The sequence below is a fragment of the Anoplopoma fimbria genome, chromosome 3 (assembly GCF_027596085.1).
Source record: "Anoplopoma fimbria isolate UVic2021 breed Golden Eagle Sablefish chromosome 3, Afim_UVic_2022, whole genome shotgun sequence".
Classification (NCBI taxonomy): domain Eukaryota; kingdom Metazoa; phylum Chordata; class Actinopteri; order Perciformes; family Anoplopomatidae; genus Anoplopoma; species Anoplopoma fimbria.
In genome coordinates this window covers 25,856,283-25,880,684 of record NC_072451.1, presented here as the reverse complement: position 1 = coordinate 25,880,684, position 24,402 = coordinate 25,856,283, and the positions used below count along the sequence as shown (strand labels likewise).

Here is a 24,402-nt window from a genome sequence, read left to right as displayed (position 1 = left end):
TGGCTCTCCCTGTATGAAACAGTGACACCACATCCAGCAGGGTGGAAACCAGTGGGTGTGAAAACTGAGATGCTTTTTTATTTTGGTATAAATAAAAAAGCTTTTTCTTCATGTATGGAGTAACATAAACTTCCATTTATGTTGATTTCTTTTGGCTGGATGACTATGAACAACTGGAGTTGTGTTTAAGGAAAGGAACCTTCTTTGCAGCAGGTTTTGTTTGCCAGGCCGGAGGAGAGAAGGCAGAATGTTTAGTTTAAGATTGAGCGGTGAAGCAACCGGTTGTTTTGTAATCAAATGTGACCTGATGACATGTGGATCCTCTGCAGCTGTGTTGTTGGTGTCTTGTAAACCCATGAGGGTTGGACACGTTTTTGTGCATGACACGAAAATAAAAATAAAATCTATCTATGCAACTACAGGGAATGCAGGCAGGAGATAATATTTAAAACTGCTTTGACCCTCTTTCACTTTGATTCAGCGTGCATGTTGTGATCCAAACATATTGAGAGGGAGTATTAGAGAGAAACCTTTCTTATATACAGGTGATTGGAAAGAGGTATCAATATTGACAGCAGAGGTCTGGTAGAGAAAGTCACATCATAAATGGACATTGTGATGTGAATATTTTATCAACTACTATTTCCAGCATCAATAATGAACTTTCAATCTTAATTTGAAGTCAAGAAATAATTGAAGTGCTCAGAAAAGTGGACGTCTGTGATTCAGGCGGGTGACTCCTGCTGGAGAAGATTGTGTCCTGCAATCAAAAGCTCCCGAACAGCTACTGAGTGGACCATGTGCTGAAAGGGTTTAGTCAAACAAAAGCCCTGTACCTTGAAACACTTGTACCTCCTCCACTTTGTAAATATGGACTAGTTTGGTCATTCAGTTGCACATCAGGTACATATTTTGGTTTAGGCTGCGTTTTGTGATCCCCAGACTGGCAGGTGGAAAATGAGGCCCTGACTTTACTTGGACTGCACTGGCTGCAGGTGAATCCAGGGCCATAGCCAAGGTCTTTAGAAACACACAGGTTACAAATCCTCCTCTAACACACCCCTCTCAGAACACCCAAAGGTCCCTTAAATGTACATGTAAATGTGTGGATTTTTCATGATCAGTTTCCAGTGTTAATCAGTTAAAGGGAAAGTTATTATTATTTTTGAAATATGTCCTGAACCCTAACCACAAGCCCCTATGTACATTAATAGAGATATTGGTCTCTAATGTAAGAGATGGTGGGACACAATCCAGTCCTCATTCACAAACAATCCTTTTTTAGTTTCAAAGATAACATGAGGCTTCAACAGTCTGAGTTAATCTAATAAAAATGTTTTGTCCCCCATCACTTACATTAAAGTCGTGTTAGAAAAGGGATGTTTTAGAAGAGAATGTATTAGTGACCAATAACTCATTTAAGGAACATTTGGCCTTTTGAGTATTGTAATAAAACGTGAACCTATTCTTTAACACCATATAGACAAGCTCCTATGTCTTTATGGGAGATACTGAGAGTCACAATTATTATACATAGTTTTAGTGATGGGGCGGCTGTGGCGTAGTGGAGAGCAAGGTAGTTCTCCAATCAGAGGGTCGGTGGTTCGATACCCGGCTTCGGCAGTCGATGTGTCCTTGGGCAAGACACTTAACCCCAAGTTGCTCCTGAAGGCCATCGGTGTGGACTGGATGATGAATGTTAGTTAGAGTCTGATGGTGGCACCTTGATGGTAGCCTGTCATCAGTGTGTGAATGGGTGAATGATATGTAACATACTACTGACTGTAAGTCGCTTTGGAGAAAAGCGTCTGCTAAATGACTGTAATGTAATGATCAGACCTGCATGAATTCATCTACCGTCCCTTAGCATGAAAATGTTGGAACAATTTATCTTGAAAACTTTTTTTTTTACATCAGATTGTCATCAAAACTTTTATATATATATATATTGTACAGAAATAAAACTTATGTCAAAAGTGCAAAGCTTGGCTTTGCATAGTATATACAGTAATATAGGCATCACATAGAGGGTATTTCCTAAACTATTGTTGTCCAGCAGGTGGCATCATTGCACTAAACCTAATACATTTAAGCCTATGGCACAGTCATTTAGCTTTATTACCAATTACAGTTGATACCCTCATTACCACACATAGCATTTAATGCAAATTTAGAAATGCTTTTGATTAATGTCCAACAGATATGATGCGTCACTGCTCTTGGCAAATATAATGGCAGACATACACATAGGAAAGGCTGTACGTAAACATTTTAAAGCTGGCATTTTCCTTTTTCTTAGATGTTGTTGTTGTATTTGAGCTTTTAATCATATTTATAATGATTGCAATTCTGGAGAAAGTTATTCAGAATTTAATATCATTGTCATCATCTGTGAAACATCAGTATGTTAGAGGTACATTTCCTCAGGGTTAAAGGTTTTTCCTCTGTATATAAATGTATATACCTTTATCAAAACTCTAAAATAACCAAATTTGAGTCATTATTGCCAAAAGTATTTATTTGTGTAGTGTTGAGTGGTTGTATAAAAAAAATTCAACTGCCAAAGGATTTCTCTTTTATCCACATATGTTAATATCTGTATTGGCCTCAAATATCACAACTCGCCCTGGCTCTAGTTTTTATGTAAATTGAGTTTTGAGTGTGTGTGCATCATATTTTGTGGCTCTGTTGGAGAAAATATCTTACCTCTTCATACTCTACTCACTGAGATAAAAGCACAACTTACCTTTTTATAGACGCATAACAATCTCAACATAAACTGAAGAAGAAAACACGGTCTTGAAAAAACACATGTATTGTGAGAATGGAAAACAACAGAAGCACTGCGGGAGCCTCTTCATGAATGCACCTTGCTGCATTATTTACAGCACTATTTTATTTGATCTTGATATGATGGGCAGACATCTTAAGCTGAAAACGCTCCTTCTCCCAAGCGTCGCGTAGCAAAAAAGACCAAGTGCTGTAGGTTGATCATAAGTCCAAAAAAGCTAATTAGTAAGAATTTTTGGATTAGAAAAAATAAACATAATAGACTAACATGTAAAAACATTTTCTAGGACCGTAAATACCTCAAGAAAGACAACATATCAGCTATGTACAAAAACATCAACAATATATTCATATATATATATATTTATATATATTTTTTTATCTTCTATACCCACTAAAATATACCAAAGAAGCAGCTATTGGTCAATCTGAGGAACTCGTTCACCAACATGTTTTTGAAAACAGTTTAAATATCCTTCAGCTGAAAATGTGAGAACTCCAAAAAAAAAAAAAAAAAGAGGAAAAGAAAAGAAAGAAAGATAGACATGTAAATAAAATTTAAAAAAATATAACCCAACAAAAGTTCTGTGTTTATCCTGTGTGCCATTTTGGAATACTGCAGAGTGTGAGGAGGTAAGCCACTTCAACCAGCTTCTCCGGTGGATACGAGTTTGTTCGAGGATTGAACCGTCGTTGACAATCCAACAGAGTTCCCAAAGTCTAACATTTTTCGGTTTCGTCATCCGCTTGTGTACAAAGATTCAGACACAGCTCCATGACATTTAAAGTAGGCCACAGACATAATAGAAGGGCACTTTTTTTTCCATTTTTCTTTTTCAAAAAACCCGGGGATGAAGCCTCTTGTTGAGTCGGGGTAGAGGGACACAGTCTGGACTCGGGGGAGGGGCAGTGGGTTTAGCAGCCTTCTTGTTTGTCAAGAGTTTGTTTCACAGTTGAATCATTTTATCCACCCAGTCTAGCACAAACTTGGCAATATATATATACAGTATATAAACTACAATCATGAACAAGAGAGACGTGGGAGGTTTTGTCCTTAAATACAAAAAGTGTCTTCTGGTATCCATGTGTGGATTTCGCTGTAGTGTGTGTTTGTGGCATCTGAGGAGAAAAATAAGTCCTGAGTTATGCACTGAGGGGCTCTTGTAGAGAGAGTGCTAAAAGTGAGATCTATATATAAAATGAGAACAAAAAACAAAAATATATTCAAATCTATAGCAATGACATGTTTGCGCTGGATGTGTTCAGTATGTTAGGAGGGGCTGGACCGCGGCAGGGCCAGTATCCGTCCGTTGGTCTTTCCCCCGTTCATGTGTGTGAACGGGATGTGGTGCTCCTCGTAACTGCCCCTCAGGCCCACAGAGGAGGCCTCGTCCCTGTCTAAACACTGTTCCCTCTGGGAGTAGGACGACGGGTCCAGCGGGATGCTCTCCATGTTCTCCATGTCCAGGTCGAAGTCTTCGGTCTCGGGCGGCTTGTTCTCCTCGCTGTAGAAGAAGGAGACCTCCTGGAAGGAGGGATGCAGGTCCTCGCGTAGCATCTCGATGATCTCCTGGAAGGCGGGACGCATCTTGGGGTTGTACTGCCAACACATCTGCATCAGGTTATGTCTGGGGGAGGAAACGGGGGGAGAGGGATCACGGTTAGATGATGCTGATGTCTGGATTTTTGTTTGATCAACATAGTTATTAGTTTTTCTCATAATGTTCTTATTCCTGTTAACATAGCTGTCTTTTCACTGTGGTTAAGAATACCAAGGTGAATACAACTAAAAAGATACCATATATATTATACTAAAAATCTATAAATTATCAGAAATAAATCTATTATAAATACTATAAATCTTTGTTGTCATCTTGTTTCTATATTTTGTGATTTTACTGTTGCTCCTACAGTTTATGTCTGTCAGTGCCGGCTGTTGCTTAAGGTTTCTTCTATTTTCCTGTCTGTTGCACAGAATATGCGACTATTATTATTATTATTATTAATATTTTCATTATTGATTAATTTGCAGATTATGTTCTCGATCAGTAAATAATTCTTTGGCCCAAATAAAATTCCAGAATAAAAGATGAGGTCTTCAAATGTCTTGTTTTATCTCATCAACCATCCAAAACCAAAAAGATATTCAGTTTACAATAATGGAATATAAATGATTTGATATGATTAAAAAAAAGAGGCAACAGATCCTCACATTTTTTGAAGCTGGAACCACAGAATTCTGGGGGATTTTTGCTTTGAACTAGATAACTAATTGATAAATCAATTTTTCGAAATAATTGCAGATTAGATTATTATTGCTGAGTGATATATGGAATACTGCTCTATTACAGATCATAAGACCCTCTGAGGGAAATTTGTGATTTTAAACGATGTAAACAAATGAATTTGTATCAAGTAGCCTGAAATAATTTAATAATTACAACACAACTCTTCTCCCTCCCTATCCCCATCCCGGCTCTTGTACTCACAGTCTGTCGGCGCAGTTGTCCGGCCGGTCCAGGTAGCCCCGTCCATGACAAACTTGAGGACCTGCTCATTGGACAGGCCCTGGTACGGCTGCTCGGCCAGCGTGCTGATCTCCCACAGCACGACCCCAAATGACCTGGCAAACAAGAGGACGAGAGACGACGACAACAACAGACACACAGGGAGAATGAGGACACGCCAATTAGACACCTGACAGAGTAAATGTGTCTGTAAACACTTTAATGCAGCGAGCAGGTAGACTGAGGGCAGAGCTGCAACGCTGGTAAACAACGCTGGATAAAAAAACAGGTGTTCTGATGTCATATTTTGATATTTTAATGTGTTTACTGTTTGTTAATATTGTAATGTGTTTACTGTTTGTTATTCTGGACTGCGGAAAAAAAAATCTAATAATAAACTCGACAGGAAATTAATCATCTTGGAAAATGGGTTTGTTTTTTGTTGACAACCTTATCAGAAAAAAAGAAATGAGCGTTATACAATTAGGGAAAATAATGTTTTTGTTAGGAAGTAGGAAAAATAACATTTTATTAGGAGTAAAGTGCTTCTGATGAGCTTGTAGAATCTTTTCCGAATGTCCTCCACAAAGCCCGTCTTTAACATTTAATTCTCCTGCATCTCCCTTTCAGATACAGCTTGACACCAGCTGTCACTCAACAATATGTTATGCCATTTAGAGCATCTACACCAACGCGAAAAACAAAACAAAATCAGAGGTGTCACTGACCAGCAGTCTGAATTTGCAGTGAAGACTCCGTCCTTCAGGGACTCGGGTGCCATCCACCTGACGGGCAGCAGGCCCTTCCCTCCCTTCCTGTAGTAGTCGGTCTCGTAAATGTCTCTCGTCATACCGAAGTCTGGAAGGAAAATATTTTCATTAGTAGGATGTTATTTGTTACAAAGCTTCATATGTTTAATTCATGTGTTTTTTTTAATGTTGAATAAATATAACTATTGACTTGAATTTAGCACCTTTAATTAAAAATACAGCATAAATATAATGGTTATATCATAACTTAAAGCCACAGAGGGCCTCCTGCGGCATAGACGGGGTAGTAACTAATCCATCTAGTAAACATAACCCACTGCATATCTTGTTAAACAAACGCAGTCGTAACTTCAGAACAACTAGCCTTATGTGGTTCGCCATGCAAGCATCCTCTATTATTGAGGCAGGAATTCATTATAGCCGTCCACAAGTTTCTCCCCCAAAAACTTTTTTAAAGATTCAAGACAACAGTTTGCTCTACACAGGACAAGAAGACAGTTTACAAACTAAAGTAACAATATTCAATCGACCTCTATCGGAAAAGTAGCTCACATGTGGGTAAATACTCATTTCAAATCCAATCTGCTGGCATCAGCATGCATTGTTGTCTGCCATTGTTTTTACAAAAACTCTTTTGTGCCTGTTGTGCTTAAACTTACCCCCTATTTTGACGGTGAGATCGTGAGCTACCATGCAGTTTCTGGCTGCCAGGTCTCTGTGGACAAACTTCTTGGCGTTAAGGTAAGCCATGCCGTCTGCGATCTCAGCGGCCATTTGGATCATCTCCTTCAGAGTGGGTGGTGGACGCCCGGGGTTATTCTGGGGGACACAAGACAGATTTTTTAATTTGTGATCTGATAACATTTTGCTTTTTTTTTTATGTCAACAACACATGATTTGGTGCTTAATTTTAATACAGAGTCTGATACTTCTTAGACAGCATTAAACAAAAATAATCAGGCGTATTATTGTCAAATTTTCTTCATCCCACTTGACTCTGATGTTCATCTCCACAAAAGCCTGTTTGAGGTTTGCAGCTGACTTAAGTGCTGACTGCTAAACTCCTCTGTAAACATCCAAGAGCTCAGAGCTCAGTCCTCCTCCTCCTCCAATCCAAGTGCCATCTGTATATTTACACACTTCAGGAGATGACACTTACATAAAACATCAACCTACATACAAGTCATCTGTGCACATATCAAAAGTAGACTCAATGTGGGATTAAATATTGTCAAATGGTTATTTAAAAGGTAAAGCAGTTTCAGTTAGTGAGATAACGCCACACAAAAAGATCTAGATTAGGCCACACAGTTCCTTATCTAATTTAACTACAGTTTGTAGATGTGATTTAACCCTAAAAACAATGGGAGGAAAACAATTGATGGAGTGAAATGTGTCATCAGAAAAGTCACTCTAATTATTGTTTTAACTTAATTATAATCAAGCTGTTTATTCATTTAGTTCATTTAGCAGTGAGTCTTTAGCCCTGATAGAAGTTGGGGAACCACTGCGCTTTTACATGTAGAGTAAGTTAAGTGTATTTAATAAGCACATTTCAAGATCAGACATCACAAAGTATCAGAGCACATCCTAATTAGTCTTAGGGCGAGTAAACATCAGTATAAAACTTAATGTGTGTAAACTACTGTTGGTAAAGTCGTTCTGTTTTTTATGCCCTTCGTTGTAAAAATAATTTCCCATGCAGAAATTTGCATACTGATAAGAATAAGGCAACAAAAGATATCTGCTCCTTTTATCAACATAAAAAGCAGAAGTGAAAAGAAGAACAGGGACAGGCAATAAGAGTACTTCTGCATGAACACTGCTGCAAGTTCACCAAACCTAAAAACAAATGTGAGCGTAATTCTGACTCTTCAGATTGTGTTTGTGATTCAGAGGTGGGTTGTTGTTATGTTGTTTACCTCAGCGTCAGGTCGCAGAGAGCGCAGGAAACTCTTCAGGTCTCCGTGGGTCATCAGCTCCATCACCACCAGGGTGGGCTGCCCTTTAGACACAACACCCAGCAGACGCACCTGGGAGACGGGGTTTCATTTCAATTACGGTCTGGTTGGATCACAGACAGCAAGATGATGCTGCTGCCCTTCACACAGCTAATGTAGGACAGGTCAGGTATTTGCACATGATGGGACATTTAGTCCTCAAACTAGATCAGAACTGTGTATTTCTGAGAGCACTTTTACATATCTTCAGTAAACAAAACTAAATCATAAAGCCTTGTGTTTATGTAAAAGGAGTTTCAGAAGATGTCTCTTCTTACCACATGGTGGCAGGTGAAGGCCTTCATGACCGAGGCCTCGTTCAGGAACTCGATTCTCTCCCTCAGGCTGGCCGACTCGTTCACGGTCTTCACGGCTACGTGTGTATCCCCCTCGCCCTTGATGATGTCCTTGGCGATGCCCTCGTAGACCATGCCGAAGGAGCCCTGACCCAGTTCCCTCAAAATGTTGATCTTGTCTCTGGGCACCTCCCACTCGTCCGCCTCATACACTGCAGGCACATTTTACAGGAACATCAAACATGCGGATAATAAGGACTGAGCTCACCTGGACATAACAAAGCAGGTTAGTTAGGATCATTTTGTGCAGCTTGAAGAGACTTGGTTTTGTTTGTTTTTTTCCCACTGAGGAAGCACAGAGAAGAGCAAGTTTTATCTTTACAGCGCCAAATGTTTATTTGTGGAAATCCAATCAGACTTTGTAATGTGCACCTGCACAAATCATGTGCCTAATAATACAAAACCTCCCAAGAGACATCTGTCAGTCTGAACAGGATTTCTTTCTACTTTAAAAAAAGGGAATAATCAGATTGCCTAAGTGCATGTAAAGGCATCAAAAGCAGGAAGTTAAGAGTGATAACGTGGAACTTATCGTAATAACTAATTACCCATATTAAAATGTATTATACATAATTAAACATCTCTGCATTTATGTGCAGTGTCATTATGTTTTTGTTTTTCATGATAAAGTATTGCAGACAACTGCTGTGAGATAATCTTTGTTTATGATCTTTAATTCTGTGAAAGAAAGCAGTGACTGTGGTGACTAGAGGTGCGTGTTAATGAAAAGGGGATTTTCATAAACTTGGTTAATGTTGTTTTCACTCATCAGAAATCTCTACTGGTATCAGGAACTTATAGTAGAAAACAAAAGCTGACCAATCAAAGTTCTTGGGATCCCCGTGTAGTTCCTCCTTAGTCCCTGTAGCTCTGATGTGCAGTCATATTTTTGAGTAAAGCATCATAATCCCCAAATCAAAACTACAAATCCGTCTTTAAGTCCCAGTGAAATGGAAGTTGGAGCTTCTTTGGATTCTGTAAAGGTTTCAAATGTCTGATGACTCATCCTGCACTCAGCGGTGGTTACAAAGAATACTAGCTTGTCACGCTGGTCATATAAAACAGCACTTCACCCATTTATTCCGATAGTAGTAGATAACAGAGCAATATGGGGAGAGATAGGAAGAAATGTGTTTGAATATAAGTGGTGTTCATTTACATACAGGCCTAAGGCTGAGGTGTAATTCATACAAAGGAAACTTTGCCGATTCCCAACCGTCTCTGTGTCCCTGCAGCACTAGTAGCACATGAACATGAACACACGCCGATGAGCAAAATGTGTGTTTGTGGAGCCAACAGTCTTCTAGGAAATGCATTTTGGCAACTGTACATTGCTCAACTATTCCGTTTCACTTTGAAATACGTCACAGTAAAGAAGTCAAAGATGATCTAACTCTTTTTCACTGGAACCTTAAGTTAAAAGAATAAGTAAGCTTCATTATTAATGATTAAATGGCTTTAACGGTTTGCTTACCATCATTAGCACTGAGATACTCTGGGTTTGAGGAGGCGTAGATGGGACCACTAGGCCCTTGAGTTTGACTAGAAGGGAAAAGAGAAAAGTATTTTTTAGTAACACTGACAAAATATAACATAATAAACATGAGTTACAGTATTGAACAACATGTGATTTTTGCTTACTTCTTCTTGAACATGACGAATCCTGTCACAGCCACAAACAGCAGCAGGACAAAGCAGATGACGGGTCCGATGATGATCTTCAGGACGTAGAGGTGATCGCCTGTTCAACACATCCGGTCAGACAGTGAGTCACATTTCACCCATTAACCCATGAACATGCAGCTCTGTGAAGATCATCCGCTTCAAATACAATTGTTTGCATCTTTTACACTTGTGATAATGTGGTTGGATTTAAACATTTTAACAGCAGCTAATCCCTATTTAGATAAGAAGACATCATCAACTATGTGGATAGTCTGTTTTTGTTGCTGCTGTTTACATTCCTTGTGATGCAAATTCAAAAAATGCACTAAAGGAATGTACTGTTTTTGTTTTGTTTCGTTTGTCATGTGTTTGTTGTGTTGAAAATGGGCTACAATTGAGATTCGCTGTGCTTCCCTGTGTTGCATAATGACAATAAAGTTGTTTTGTGTGATGCAGCTGCTTGGAGCTTAAGACAAATTTCCCTGCAGGACAATAATGTTTATCTTATCTATCTTATCAAGAACATTTTGCATCTGAACTGAAGTTCATTTCCTTCTAAACTAAAGCCGTATCCAGATTCTAATCAGGTTTTGAGTATGTATGAACTCCTCACGCTAGGAAAATAGCAAAAATAATACATACTCAAATCAGGACAAAATGTAGTCTAAATACGGTCAATTTTTGTGAGTTGAAACTTATCTAGCTAATTTGCATTGCACAAAGGAAATGGAGGAGCTGCTAAGAACTGGATTTTTTATTAAATTGTGTTGTGAAACAACTCTCAAAAGTTCACAAATGGTGAAGTATGTTTGTATTTTTGTGTATAACCTACTTAATTATCATTAGTATGAGGACAGCTCAAGTCTTAGTTTAGTCTTAGTTTGCCTTCATGGCAGTTGGAGACTTACTCGCATCCTGGACGTAGAAGAACGTGGGCTCGGTCCAGGATCCGTTCCCGGCCAGCGATGTGGCTCGAATCCTCACTGTGTAGTTCCCAGGATGCATCACTTTCAGCTTGCAGCCACGGACCTTTTTGTACATGTTCCTCGACACGCAGTAGTGAAGCTCCTGCAGAGGAAAAATGCTGAGGTTCAGGCAGTGGACAACAAACGGTAAACAAGCATTCTATGACAAACGGCTTCTTCATACTTTCCACGTTTAAAATAACATTTTGAATCATTGTATTGGATGTAGTTTCATGCTTTTATTTAATGTTTCCACTGATGTCTTTAAGTGTCTCCACAGTAAATAACAGGCTGCGGCATCAGCCAAATGTTTTGTGGACTTGTCTCCATAGCAACTAAAACATGGTGCGACGCTAAAATGTCTTCTCCATTGAGTTAATCAACCATATGACATTAGTGAGACCGCAAGACTTAATTTCAAAATACATTTCAACTAATAAGTATTGCCTCTCTTATTTGTTTGTGTTTCGAGATGGATGCAGTTAATCTGATTCTCAGTTAGATTGTCTTCCATTAGCAGCTCGAGCTATTGTGTGTAATGAGGAGTGCTTTCAGAACAGGAGCGTGTTTATGTGTTGTGGTGAACTCAAATCACTACAAAGACTAAAGAAATAAAGGCATGACAGATGTGTCTGCAGATGTGTGTGTGTGTGTGTGTGTGTGTGTGTGTGTGTGTGTGTGTGTGTGTGTGTGTGTGTGTGTGTGTGTGTGTGTGTGTGTGTGTGTGTGTGTGTGTGTGTGTTTCTTCACCTCAGTGTCTCCCAGTCTCCTGTAGTTGACCTCATACAGGATGATCATACCATTAGGGGACACCGGTTCATGCCATGTGATGTGCACTTCATTTTCTGTCACCTCGTAGTTGATGTGCCCGCTGACGTCATCAGCTTTGTCTGCAGGGAGAACAAATGGTTTCATTAATTGAATTTCGATAAAAACTCAGGTTTGTTTGGAGCAAATAGCAGATGAGATGTTGGGGCGTCCATTTTCCCTCATGGTCTCTCTATCTCTCTTTCTCTGAGCTTTCTGTCTGCCTTTAATCTGTCTTTTGTCAAACAAATGCAAAAATGCCAGAAAGCGGCAGATCTCACTATAACAAGTTCAATGTCTGTAATCATACAATCAATACCGTTTCATTACTTCCATAATTTGACGAAATGCTTGTTAAAACAGGATGTTGGGTGGAACACAGAGAGATATAGTTAAGTAGACAGTGAGGGATGAACTTTAAGTTTAAACCACTAGTAAGGGGAACCACCGATTTTAGACATTAGAGTTACAGGTCTCTACAGGGAGTATTATACGCAAACAAAAAGTAGTGTAAAGTATTTTGTGGCTCCAGAGGGAGCTTTGTAAAGTCTGATACAGTCTTGAAACAGAGGTATAACGACCATAAGTTAAAGTTTACCTCTGTAGCCCCCTTCTTAACTCGCTTTAGGATTGTTTAAAATCGTGATGTCTTTCTTGGGTAGACCGTTTGATTATGCCTCATAGTGCTGCCTCTTGATAAAGCTCAAGTGCCCGACTTCACTGGGTTTTTTTTGTGACCGACAATTGCTCATTGCTGAGCTGTTTGATCAATAAAACTGTTGCCAGACAAACAGATGGGACTCTTTAAGATTACCACTGAGTTATTCTCTTTCTTTACCAAGATTGAGCCAACAGGAGGAAAACTCTGTGATAGAAGCCTCAAACTTTGAGAGCTATATGTGATGTTATAGCATAGACCTGCACTCTCCACCTCCTTAGAAACAGTGACAAAGAGAGCTATCTGTGCCTCCTTACCCTCAGGCATTGTGCGGGCGCTGACATAAGCTGCCATGCTGCAGCGGGCCGGGTCGGTCGGGTGGTTGCAGGCGTGGACCTCAATCTGGTAGCTGGTGAAGTGGCGCAGGCTGGAGATGACAGTGGACTCCTTGGCATGGACGTAGACCACGATCTTTGTGCTTTCAAAGGTTTCCTCGTCCTCTGGGATGCCTGTGCCCTGCGGCGGGCTGGGGGCGGTGGTGAGGAAGGGCTGTGTCCGGTTGGCGATGCCCATCGCAGAGCGCCGCTGTCTCGAGCGTCTGAACAAGGCAATGCAAGTTTTAAGTGATTTACATAATGCACAAAAGAACATTTCATTTGAAAAAAGGCCTTAGACATTTAGATGATAGAGAAAATGTAACAGAAATTGAAAAGGTGATATCACAGGATCAATTAGGATGGATTGCAGGGAGCAGTAGTTGGAGCTACGATAATATAAAAGGATTGAACTGCCAGTATTCTCCTTACAAACTGCTTTGGAAACTTGACACCTTTCCAACAGCCGATTTGGGGGGCCTTCAATTCTGTAACTTTACAAATCCGACATTTACATCCACTTGGTCTGCTGTGCGACTCCAAGAAAGAAGCCAGGGTTTGAACTTCGCTCTCTAGCTCTCTTTTTTTCATTTGTTACACACTTCAAGTATTTATAACTGACTGCAACACTATGAGTGTCTTCCAGGAAAGGTTGTCTCAAAATGTGCGCCGTTATCTCTGTTTAAATTATATTGCGTCTCCCCCCCTCTATGACGGTGACCAGTGTGCTTGGAATCCATGATAAACACTTTCGATTTCCAAAGTGGTTTAACAACACGTTGTAAAACCACTTCTTTTCTAGTATAACCCTGCCATAAAACAGTGTCCTATTCTGAGTTTTGTTTCCTGCAAAACAGGACAATGTTTTAGCTGAATCCCCGGTACTCCAGTGACACTTGTATAAAACATAATAGGGAAGAACTAAGTCACATTATTTGTGGACTCAAACCTTAAAATTAAATTCTCTTGATGACAACATTTATAAAGCTAATGAGGTTATATCGTAAAAAATAAACGCTACAGTTTACCTACATTAATCGCATAATATGTAATTTTCTGCCTCTCTCAATAAAAACAAGAATAAAAGACGGAGTTTGGTGACGTTGCTAAGTAGAATGGGATCATGTTAGTTATTGTCATCACTATCACTGCCGTCATTGGGGTCATCTTCACCCGCTTAGGATATTTTGTTTATCACTCAGGAGGTTTTAACTGGGCGCCCAGTTAACTGCAGATGTCTCCCCCAAACAAACCAGGGGGATTAAACCGGTAAAAACACTTAATAAATCGGTTTTATGTTAAAAATCTGTGTTTCTAAGAAGTCATGTTGCGGTTCACATCCATGTCTGTCCAAAGTGTCATCACTCCATCATTTTATTCAATTATTCTATAAGTTTGAAATTTGTTGGGAACACAATACATAACATGTATCTATTTGAATTCTGATATTTTAGTGGGGGAAAGCTACATATGATACCTTTAATACTCAAAAAGACAAATCTGTTGTCAGTTGTCTTACTTGATCTCAAACACTTCATTGTGGAGGTAGTTCTCGAAGGTTTTTCTGTACTCCGAGTCCTCTTTCTCCTTCTTGAGCTCCTTGTCAGTTTTGGGGCAGCTGCAGCATCGTGTCCCCTGGCCCTGCTCCTCCGTCTGGTTCCACTTCTGCTCCTCGTCGCTGTCCACCTGAGTGGGCACTCGCGACGGCAGCTTCATTCCTGGTGAAAATCATCAAACATTCAAGTCAAGACAGAAGGATTGGTGCAATAAACACAGACACATAACTGCAGTTTTCTGCACAAATATCCATATACACACACTCCTCCCACACACAGACACGCCTGGAGGGCATGTCTGTCATTGTCACCTCCAGGTCCTCACCCTCTCTGGTGGAGATAAATTACTAGTGACACAACCTGCCTGCAGACTCCCATCCCACCAGATGTGTGAGAGTTATGGGAGATCAAAAGAGGGAAGTTTTGGGCTCAGTTGTGCGCGTACATGGAAGGGCTCTGATGGCGTCCATGTAGGTCAACTCAACTAAGAAACATGTCTGAACTTTGCCTGAACCTAAGCCAGAGTGAGAGGAATTGTCCCAATGCCAGGTTTCATGTATTGAAAGGTTACTAGGTCTTATGTCAGACCTAGTAACATTTTATGTACATGAGGTAAGCTAAAAATCTAACAAGATAATGACGTTGAACTTGAACTTGTTGAACACTATATTGGTGTTTTACAGGATTGTTGAGATGTAGTCGTTTTTAAGATTGTCTGTTTTTGTATTTAATGTGGGTTGATTATTTATATACATTTGGAAAATCAATGATAAAATCTTGATGTGAATTAACAATCAGGGAGAATCAGAAGAAGTAAAAAGCCCTCCTTGAGAAGGGAGGAGCTCTTCTACTAACCTAAAGATGACAAAAGACATTCTTTCTCTTCCTCGCTCTCAGACAGTCAGACACATAAATCCTCAAACACAGAAGCAGACACAACAACAGGACAACCACAAACAACATGGCTCACCCTTCTGACAGTAGTCAAACTTGTAGAGCTCGCTGGCTTCCGGCTGGCGCTGGCAGAAGACCAGGTAGTGAGTGATGTTGCCGTTGGGGTCATTGGGAGGTTTCCACTTGAGGATGATCTGGGAGGACGAGTTGGACGAGGAAATGGGGTCCAGCGGGACAGACGGTTCTGTGGAGACATCATGGAAACACAGAGGTTTGATCAGTAAACAATCTCTCTACTTGCCCCTGAACAGCAGCTAGTTGCTTAAGACTGACATTTTTTATAACACATTTTATAAATATAAAGTAAAAAAATTGTTAGAATGAGGGTCCACATGATGAATCAATTTAAAAAGTAGTTTTCATTAGGAATAAAAATATATAATCGTAAAAAATCTACCTGTATTCATGTCAGATAAAGCCACTCTGGTGTCAAATGTCAGCGAAGGAAATGAAATGACCTAAAATAAGATTGAACGGTCATGGGTCCAAAGCGCAGGCTGAAAATGTTGACAAGCTGATTTTTTAGAGATAAAAAGGCCCGACCATTTACGTAAAAAATACCGCCAGTATATCAAACCATGAGCTGATTTTAGAGCTAAGCAATTCAGAATATTAATTATTAATATATATACGTAATTTGATTGAGCATGAGAGTGACTCTCTTTTCTCTCATCCCTAAAAAGGATTCTCTTTATTATTTATCTACAGAAAATGACTATTAGTCTTGAAGACATTCAGTAACAGGAACAAGACCTTGAGAAGTCCTGGTTCATTGGTGTCACAGTCAGCTCATTTCTTCAAATGAATCATTGGGGTTTTTCAAATACAGCGGAGGGGGATCCCCTACTCCCCATCTGATCTAATTTGCATTTCATATTACCGGATAACTAATGGAACACACTTACTGGCAGTGTGTTGGCGCTGTGAACAGCTGGGTATATGCAGTTAAGTTTTTTGTTTATGATGATACCAGAGTGGTTTGCTCTTGTGTTGGATGTTGATACTTTACAAGTTAATGAGGACCAAATTAACAGAAATATGCATTTTCTGTAGTACTTTCTGCACTCTAGGAAGCACAGGAGAGAACCGTGTTTTGTTTTTGTTATTTGCACATTTTTGAAGATATCTTAAAGTTTTAGTCTTTCAGTGTAATAGTGGTTTCCAGTGTAGTTTTAGTTAAGTTATTCTTGAAGGGTCAAGCTGTGGTTTGCATGTTCAGTTTCAGTTCTAGTTTTCAGTATCTTGGCAGGTGTGGCACTTCAAATATTCCATTTTTAATTTCTGTTCCTATTTTTAAAATGGATTTATTGTTTTACATAGACCATTTTAACTATAAATAGTTAAGCTGGGTTCATATTCATGCTTTAAAATTAAATATATACTTCTTAAATCAGTTGTAACTTGTCGACATGTTTAAGTAACATCTAGTTTTGTTTTGTTTGTGTTCTTGTTTCCTGTAATAACCCTAGTTATCACCTTTATATGCATCCTTCATGGTATGTGTGTAGACTGAAATGTGACGTATGTTTTTCTATTCTTATTTTGATCCTACTTAGTGAACACAGATTGGCAGCAATAACACAGGTCTCATAATAAACACGATATGGTGTGTGATTCTCAGGGAATCTGGCACCAAATACTTGTTGTTGGTGAGAATTAAATGCAGAAGTAACATAATTATTGTTTCAGTGACAGATTGTTCTTTTTATCCTATTATAGATCTAAATGTGTTTTCTAATCTTTTTAATCTTGGCATCAAATAGGGGCAGCTGACAAAATGTGTTGTTCGTCGCTGCGACTACAGAAGGAGGTCATCAGCTACATGTGGCGAGAACAATGACTGGCATCACCGTTTATCTGATTGTCTGATGAGCTGAAATTCAAGTAAGCGTATCAAGCAGATTTTTTGAGTGGGAAGAAACCCAAGAGACACTATACATCTTATAAAGTATCATGGCCTGAAGTAGACTGGGAATTCTGAGAGACAACAATATAAGTATTCAAATTTGTACATTTATAAGAAAAGTGTGGCAGGAAGGAGTGGTGCGTGCGGATGTCAGACTGAACCCGAAGGAGACAGCTATTGTGTTGGTCCTGTTTCATGACGGTGCAACACACTGGTCTGACTGCATTGTCAGACTAAGTTTCACCAGCAACAGCTTATTTGTAATGACAGCTTTGCCCTTCTGGCGAGGTATGATGGGTAGACGTGACACAGCAAACCCCCCCCCCAGGAACCCGAAGAGGTTGCTAGACAGATAGAATACAAACCTCCCTTAACACAGGCGACTGTTTTCGTGTGAGCGAGGGATGTCATGTTTGATGCGGTTTATCAGGAAGGAAGAGCACATTGTGTAAAAGGAAACCGGTTAGACAGGCCATCATGACTACGACAAAATGAAACTGCACACGACGCACGCCGTGGGTGGCAGAGTACAATTAACTACTGGGGACAAGATTTACGATGGCTGCGTGAGCGCCCGATGCAGACACCTTGCACGAGGCAGCACCCTGTGGGTCGACGGCACCCCCAGACGGATCCTGCCATCTGTCTTCCTCTTCCCTGTTCTTGTGCCAGGGACATTTTGGCAGCTGCCAGTCTGACACACACACACACACACACACACAACACTGAGTCCACTAGTCAATGATAGTAACACCACGAGAAAAGTGGATTCAAAACAACACTAAAAATAGTTCTAGCACAATAGAAGAAGAAGAAGTAGGCCTTTCCCTCTAAAGGAATGTAACAACCCATAAGTTGGAGCTTCTAATAAACTATCTTTTAATGACATGTAAGACTTTGCTAAGAGGTTCCTATTTTGTCTTTGCACTGTGTTTTACAAGCAAGCACATTTTTGATATACATCATTGAAAATACAATGCTTCAGGACAAATCGTCTTTTGGTAGGAGTCTGCATTTGTGGGACAGACAGTAATGGAATAAGTGTAGCTAATATTTATTTTCTTTCATGTTTACATGTAATGTCCCTTAATCTATATAGCGATTACTTAATGGAAGGGCTGCTGCTTGATTCTCTCCTGAATCAGTAGATGAATGGCGATTTCTTTCACACCTGAAAATTGATGTGTCAAATCGTCCGTTGATGACCCCGACTTAAAATTCTTCAAGTTGAGCTGCTTTTTTTTATTTTATTTTTTTATAAAGAGGCTCGATCTATGAAGAGATTTGTGCTATTGTAAAAAATCTAATCATACACACTTTGGTTGTATAATTTTAATAATATTAATGGTGATGACCAATCATTATGAAACTCTGGCGGATTCCTTTTGACTAGTCAATGTGGTCGAAATTATCAGAGAAATGCGTGCCAATTGTTTTCCGGATTGCCAGATGTGCAGACTGATTCCAAATTCAATTGAACGTTGTGCATAAATATCTGATCCAGACATTTGAACTACATCAAGGGGGCAGGCATTCTTTTACTAAATAACAATCAAACAACACAAATCTCAATGAGTCTTACTGGTGGCGTTGGTGCGAACATAGATGATCTTGCTCTTGGCTCCGTGGACCTGGTGCTCATCAGAGGCTGACAGCTGGGTTTTCACCATAATGGCGTACTGGGTCCAGGGCTTCAGCGGCAGGATGAGATGACCCGGTTCAAACTGCTCTTTGTCCCCATCTGTGGCTCGACGCGGAGGGTCCACGTCAGCAATCACCCAGCTGTTGGAGCCGCAGGCGTCCTGCCCGTCAAACTCGGTTACGTTCTGAAAAGGTCTATTGTGCGGAAGAACAATAACAGTATACGAATAAAAAAAATGATTTTACGTAGGGCTAAATTGTATTCCAGTTGAGGGCCAATATTGAGTTTCAGTTTAATGTTTTACAGCAATTTATTATTGTTTTTATCTGACCAGATGGTAAAGGAAAAGAGTTTCCAAAACATCACTGAGGCCAGAGAGACTCAAAATGATGCTGGTTCAAAGGAAGCATATTTTCCTTTGCAGGGCTGTTGGATTTTCAAAACACAGCAACATCCTGATCTTTACGCACACATTTTCCATCCATGGTGTTGAATCCAAAATGATTCAGTTTGGTGTCATGATCTTAAGATTTTGTTTTCAGATGTTTACATGTTAACTGTTAAATAGTAAATATGATATTATATAATATGTCATATGATTTCTGTGTAGGTGTTTTAAATGAGTCAATGATGCAGGAAATTACATTACCACTATATATTGAATTTAACTGATGTCTCTATTAATCTTTTTCTCATCTATAAAGCACTTAAGCAGCTGAAAACAATATTTTTCTGGCAGAGATCCAAGTCTGATTGTGACTGATGGCTGAAGATTTACTTACGCTTCTTTGTAGAGCACCATGAAGCCCAGCAGGTCTCTGAAGTCTGGCGGCCAGAAGGGTTCCCACTTGACCATTATTTTATCGCTCATGGTTCGAATCTGGGTGAACTTCAACACATGGTTTTCACCTGAGAAAAGACAATAATCAGTTAAAGGTGCAGTGTGTAAGATATGGCCAGAAACTTAGTTACATTACATTACATTACATTACAGTCATTTAGCAGACGCTTTTATCCAAAGCGACTTACAGGAAGTTAAACACATTCAAAATTTGAACTAACTTCATCAGCAGAATGTGTAGAAACTACAGTGTTGAAGTTTTGTCAAAGACTTATATGTATTGTGTTGCAGAGATATCTACTAAAATGAGCATGGCATGCTAACCGACTAGCCAGTTCTGTCTTATAACACTTGTTCCTCAAGCGGCGATAGTGAGTTACTTTATAGTGGAACCGTAAACACAAGATGACTAACATCCGGCTCGCAGTTTGACAAATTTGTGTATTCTTGCCCTGCTTTTTTTCAACTGTTGATTGTAAACTTAGTCTGTAAGGACCCAGTAGTATAGAAACGCTGACACTTTATTTTCTTTGGAGCATGTGGCTAAGTATTACACGGTGCACCTTTTAAAAGCAATGAACAGCAGAAAAAGTTATTATTTAAGTCTTTAGATCACCGTTTCTGGAAGATTTCAGTCGAGAAACATCTGCTTTTGTTGATTTAGTATGAAATATAGCAAAATCCTGCCGCAACCGCCTACATCCACCTACTCAATCATTAGAAGTAGTTAAAGTCTGACACTGTGGGTCCTCCTTCAGACAAATCAAAGACAACAGCGCCAGATCTTGGTCCACCTTAAACCCGAGTTTGGTTAAGAAAAACGGAAGTATCTCACATTTTTATTATCTTATTAGCTTAACTTGAACATGTAGTTTAAGGTGGAAAGGACAAAAATAGTACAACACCTTTAACACTGTGTTACCATGTAAACATGTCTTTGTGCTTTGCTCTGTTGGTTGTTCCTAGTTAATCAGAGTCAGCAAAAGGTCGCTCATAAGACATTTGCAAACATAAAGGAGCAGGAAATGACCATCATAACAATTACTATGAATCTGTTTGCATCTGTACCAGGACAGACTGTTTTTTCCGTTGCCATAGCAACTCCCGCAGCCACTGACATGACAATCAAAGCAGAGGTTTTCTTACATGAGGCCTGGTCTCCGTTGGTCTTGGAGGCGATGTCGTTCTTGACTTGCCGCTCCTTGGTCCCTGTCACCTCCTCCATCTTGCGAATCTCAGTCATGCAAAGTTTGGAGTTGTAGTGGAAAAACATGCGTCCCTGCAGGATGGTCAGCTTGTGTTTGGACCAATCCCAGAGCTGCCGCAGATTCTGGTTGTCCAGGGCGTAGAATGAGTAATTCCTGGAATAAGAACACACGGGATTGCATGAAAGATATTTTTCATGATACATATGACATTTAGCTGAGGACATTATTGAAGAGTAACATCGATAGAAAAGTATTTCAGCTTGGTTAGGCTACAATTTGCATCATAAGCCTATTCTCTGCCATTTCTACTGTAAGTGTAGGCCATTGTGCTACAAGCGTCCTGCACCTCGTCTGAATGAAGCCTCACATATGATTTGTCTAACCAAAAACAGTAACCACAGAGAGACATTTTGAAAAGGTCAGACCTTCCGCTTTTAACTCATAATTACAGGAGGAGGCTCTGACATGGCGAGGGTGAGATGAGGCTCAGAAGACTCACCCGATTTCCTGTTCCTCTCCACGAATAACATGGAGTTTGCGGAAAAAAGAGAGGGATACGAGGGCGTAGGAACGTCGCACTGACAGGTAGCCAGTGATCTCCTCCAGCTGGCCCAGGCTGGCCTCCAGTTCAGCTGCTATGTTGTCTACAGAAAAACAAGAGACAGGCGAACCCAGAAGTGACTTCAAATGCTACAAAACACTTGGTGCAAAAGCTGCCAGGCAGCTGGTCTTTTCTGCTGTGTTTGCCATTTTGGTTTAATCTCTTAAACATTTTCCTATTTAGGCTGTTCATACACAAAAATAATAGTTTATAGGTCATTATTAACTTTTATTTTCTCATGGCTTTCGTTTGAATCCACAAGCATAAAAGCAATACTTTTAAATGATTTGGAAATCATGAACAGTTTTTTTTTATTTTCCTTTACGCAGAATGATTGGTAATATTTGTATTAAAAATGTAATAAAAATCTAATCAACTCATGATCCTTTAATACTTGTTTGCATTGAATTTAATTAATGCATATCGATGTTTTGTGGTTAAAATGTATTGTTAAACACAATAAACCACTTGCAGTTATCTACTGTCTACGGGGTTCCCCCAGGTTTTGCTTTTTAAACTTGACCTTTCATCAGTTTAAATTCATGTTGTGGTTTTCTTGAACTGTACGCTCTTTTGATGTAATCTCCTGGTTTTGTGTAATGCCAGCCTCTGACTTGTTCTGTTCATTTGATCTTTTGCATACTGTAATCTCATCACAACAAACAAACCACAGATACTCACTTCCTCCACGCAGGTTGATGACCAGGCTCCCGTTGAGAACGGTGCAGCCTCTCAAAGCCTGGGCAGCCGTCACAGAGTCCACAGTTTTCAGACCCATACATACCTTGGGACAAAGACCTGCACAGGGAGTGCAGTTGAGCCTATAGAACACAAGAAAAATTAAATATTTATATAACAATGTGTGCATGATAACAATGTGTGTTCGTGCTAGGAATTACAACTTGGAGATTTGTTTTGAAGTCATTTTCCACTCTTTTTTTTTTTTTTTTTTTTTTTTTACTAGAGCCTTACATATCTTTCTCCTTAGCTTCTAAATGCTTCATTACGTTCACTTGCTAGCCGCTGACATTCTCCTTTTGGCGTGTGGTGCTGGGAAGATAGTGTACAGTCTTTTGTGGCTGAAAACGGCTGCCTGTTGCTGTCAAATGCGCAGATGAAAGAGGTGAGATTAAACCAAAAGAGTGAAGTTGTGGTCTGGACAGCTAAACAATAAGCTGAAAGACACCAAAATCTCCATGGAGCTGAGGGGAACTACAAAGTCGGTTGATAAATCTTCCAGCGACACCTTTAGCAAACAAGTAGTCATGTGATGTACTCCCAAAATATTTCTGCTTTAAATTTCTTTGCTTTACTGTATGCATAGCAAAAACACTGAAAATTAAGTTTGAATTAACTGAGAAATGAGCTGACCTCGACCCTTCACCTTGACAACAGAGTTAAACAGCCTGCCTTACATAATGCTCTCATAACAAGCCTCTTCCAATAACAGATATATGGTCATTGCTTTGTGTGTCGACCATATCTACCCATTTCCTGAAAAGCCGTCTGCACCATCCCCAAACTCATAACTCATAATGCGGCGAGTGAAAACTTTGATGAGTCAAGGCCAAAGTACACAGCAACCTCTGCAGGTGGACATCTTGAGTCAAGTCAATAGTTGTGAGTATAGCCCCCGTCCCCACAGTGGAAAAAAAACAATCTGAATGATAAATCTCTATTACAGACTGTACAAACTGGATAACTGTTGAACTTATTTTTTGCTGCTGTCTGGCGTACGAGGTGAAATGCCTGTTCATTGACAGTTTAGTTAGCTGGCAGCACAATTATAGAATAATGTGGCATTTCTTTTGTGACGACCAAATAACGGAAGCTGGTGGCAGCTAATGTTCTAATGAAACAGTTCATCTAATCAAACAAAGTATAAATGCATAATACATTTAAAAGGGGTAACAGAAGCAAAACAAACCACCCATATGACAAAAAGGATCAAAAGCCTAACAAGAGATATAATTGCTGAAAAGTACGTCTTCATCTTCATCTTGAAAATAAAAGAGGTTTGTGCGTGTCGTTTCTTTATATGGCTCACAACGCTCCTGATCTATCTTTACCTTTTTCTCGCTCTTGTGCTACATCTGCAATTTCAGCCTCAGCACTCATGACGCCTTTGAGTACACCGCTTATCCACAAAGCACTTTCATTTCCACAGCTTAGTTTAAACCCAGCGACGGTGTGGGGGGAAGCCAAAGAGAAGGGATGCGCCATAAGGGGAACAGAGAGGGAGTCAAAGTAGAGAGGCTGCAGCAGGGTTCACCACAGGTCAACAGAAGCCTGAAGGTTTAAATGATTGAAAAGATTGTTGATCACCTGGCAAGAAGAGATCAAATCTGCACATGGAGAGGATCACTTTAATGACATTTGTTCACCCATTGTTGCAAAGATGTGAGCTTATTTTACTGAAACTCTACCTGTGCAAGGTAGGCAAAAGAAAATTATAAAAATATATACAATACTTCATATATTCTTCAGTATTTAACAGTATATGACATTTAGAAGTTTTCTGTTGAAATACATTAATGTGATGAAATGACTTTGCTTTATCAAGCTTTATTCTAATTAGTCTGTTATTATTTGGTCATTAGCATAAATTCTATTGCTGCTGATTACAAGGACAATTTCCCTTAAAGGACAGTTTCATTAAATGTAATTGTACTGTAAAATTGTTATCTGTGTGCGTACAGTATGCCATGTCAGAATATTATTCAGCCTCTTTATAAACTAGATGTTATGCCGCCTAATTGGTCATCTGATCCCAGGTTAAAACAAAACACCTGTTAAAACCTC

The 24,402-nt window shown here is 39.6% G+C and overlaps 1 protein-coding gene across 1 annotated transcript in view; it reads right to left on the bottom strand.

The window, feature by feature from the left end:
* Positions 1-1,937: 1,937 nt before the first annotated feature.
* Positions 1,938-24,402, bottom strand: part of insra (insulin receptor a) — a 51,669-nt gene continuing 29,204 nt past the window's right edge. The window contains 19 exon segments of the mRNA XM_054596853.1: positions 1,938-4,418; positions 5,280-5,319; positions 5,322-5,413; positions 6,026-6,155; positions 6,727-6,886; positions 7,990-8,100; positions 8,346-8,575; positions 9,898-9,965; positions 10,065-10,164; positions 10,997-11,156; positions 11,804-11,943; positions 12,836-13,116; positions 14,412-14,610; positions 15,419-15,586; positions 18,891-19,144; positions 19,733-19,859; positions 20,938-21,152; positions 21,499-21,643; positions 22,282-22,421. Coding sequence (XP_054452828.1) covers positions 4,061-4,418; positions 5,280-5,319; positions 5,322-5,413; positions 6,026-6,155; positions 6,727-6,886; positions 7,990-8,100; positions 8,346-8,575; positions 9,898-9,965; positions 10,065-10,164; positions 10,997-11,156; positions 11,804-11,943; positions 12,836-13,116; positions 14,412-14,610; positions 15,419-15,586; positions 18,891-19,144; positions 19,733-19,859; positions 20,938-21,152; positions 21,499-21,643; positions 22,282-22,421 — 3,118 coding nt within the window. The 3' untranslated portion in view covers positions 1,938-4,060.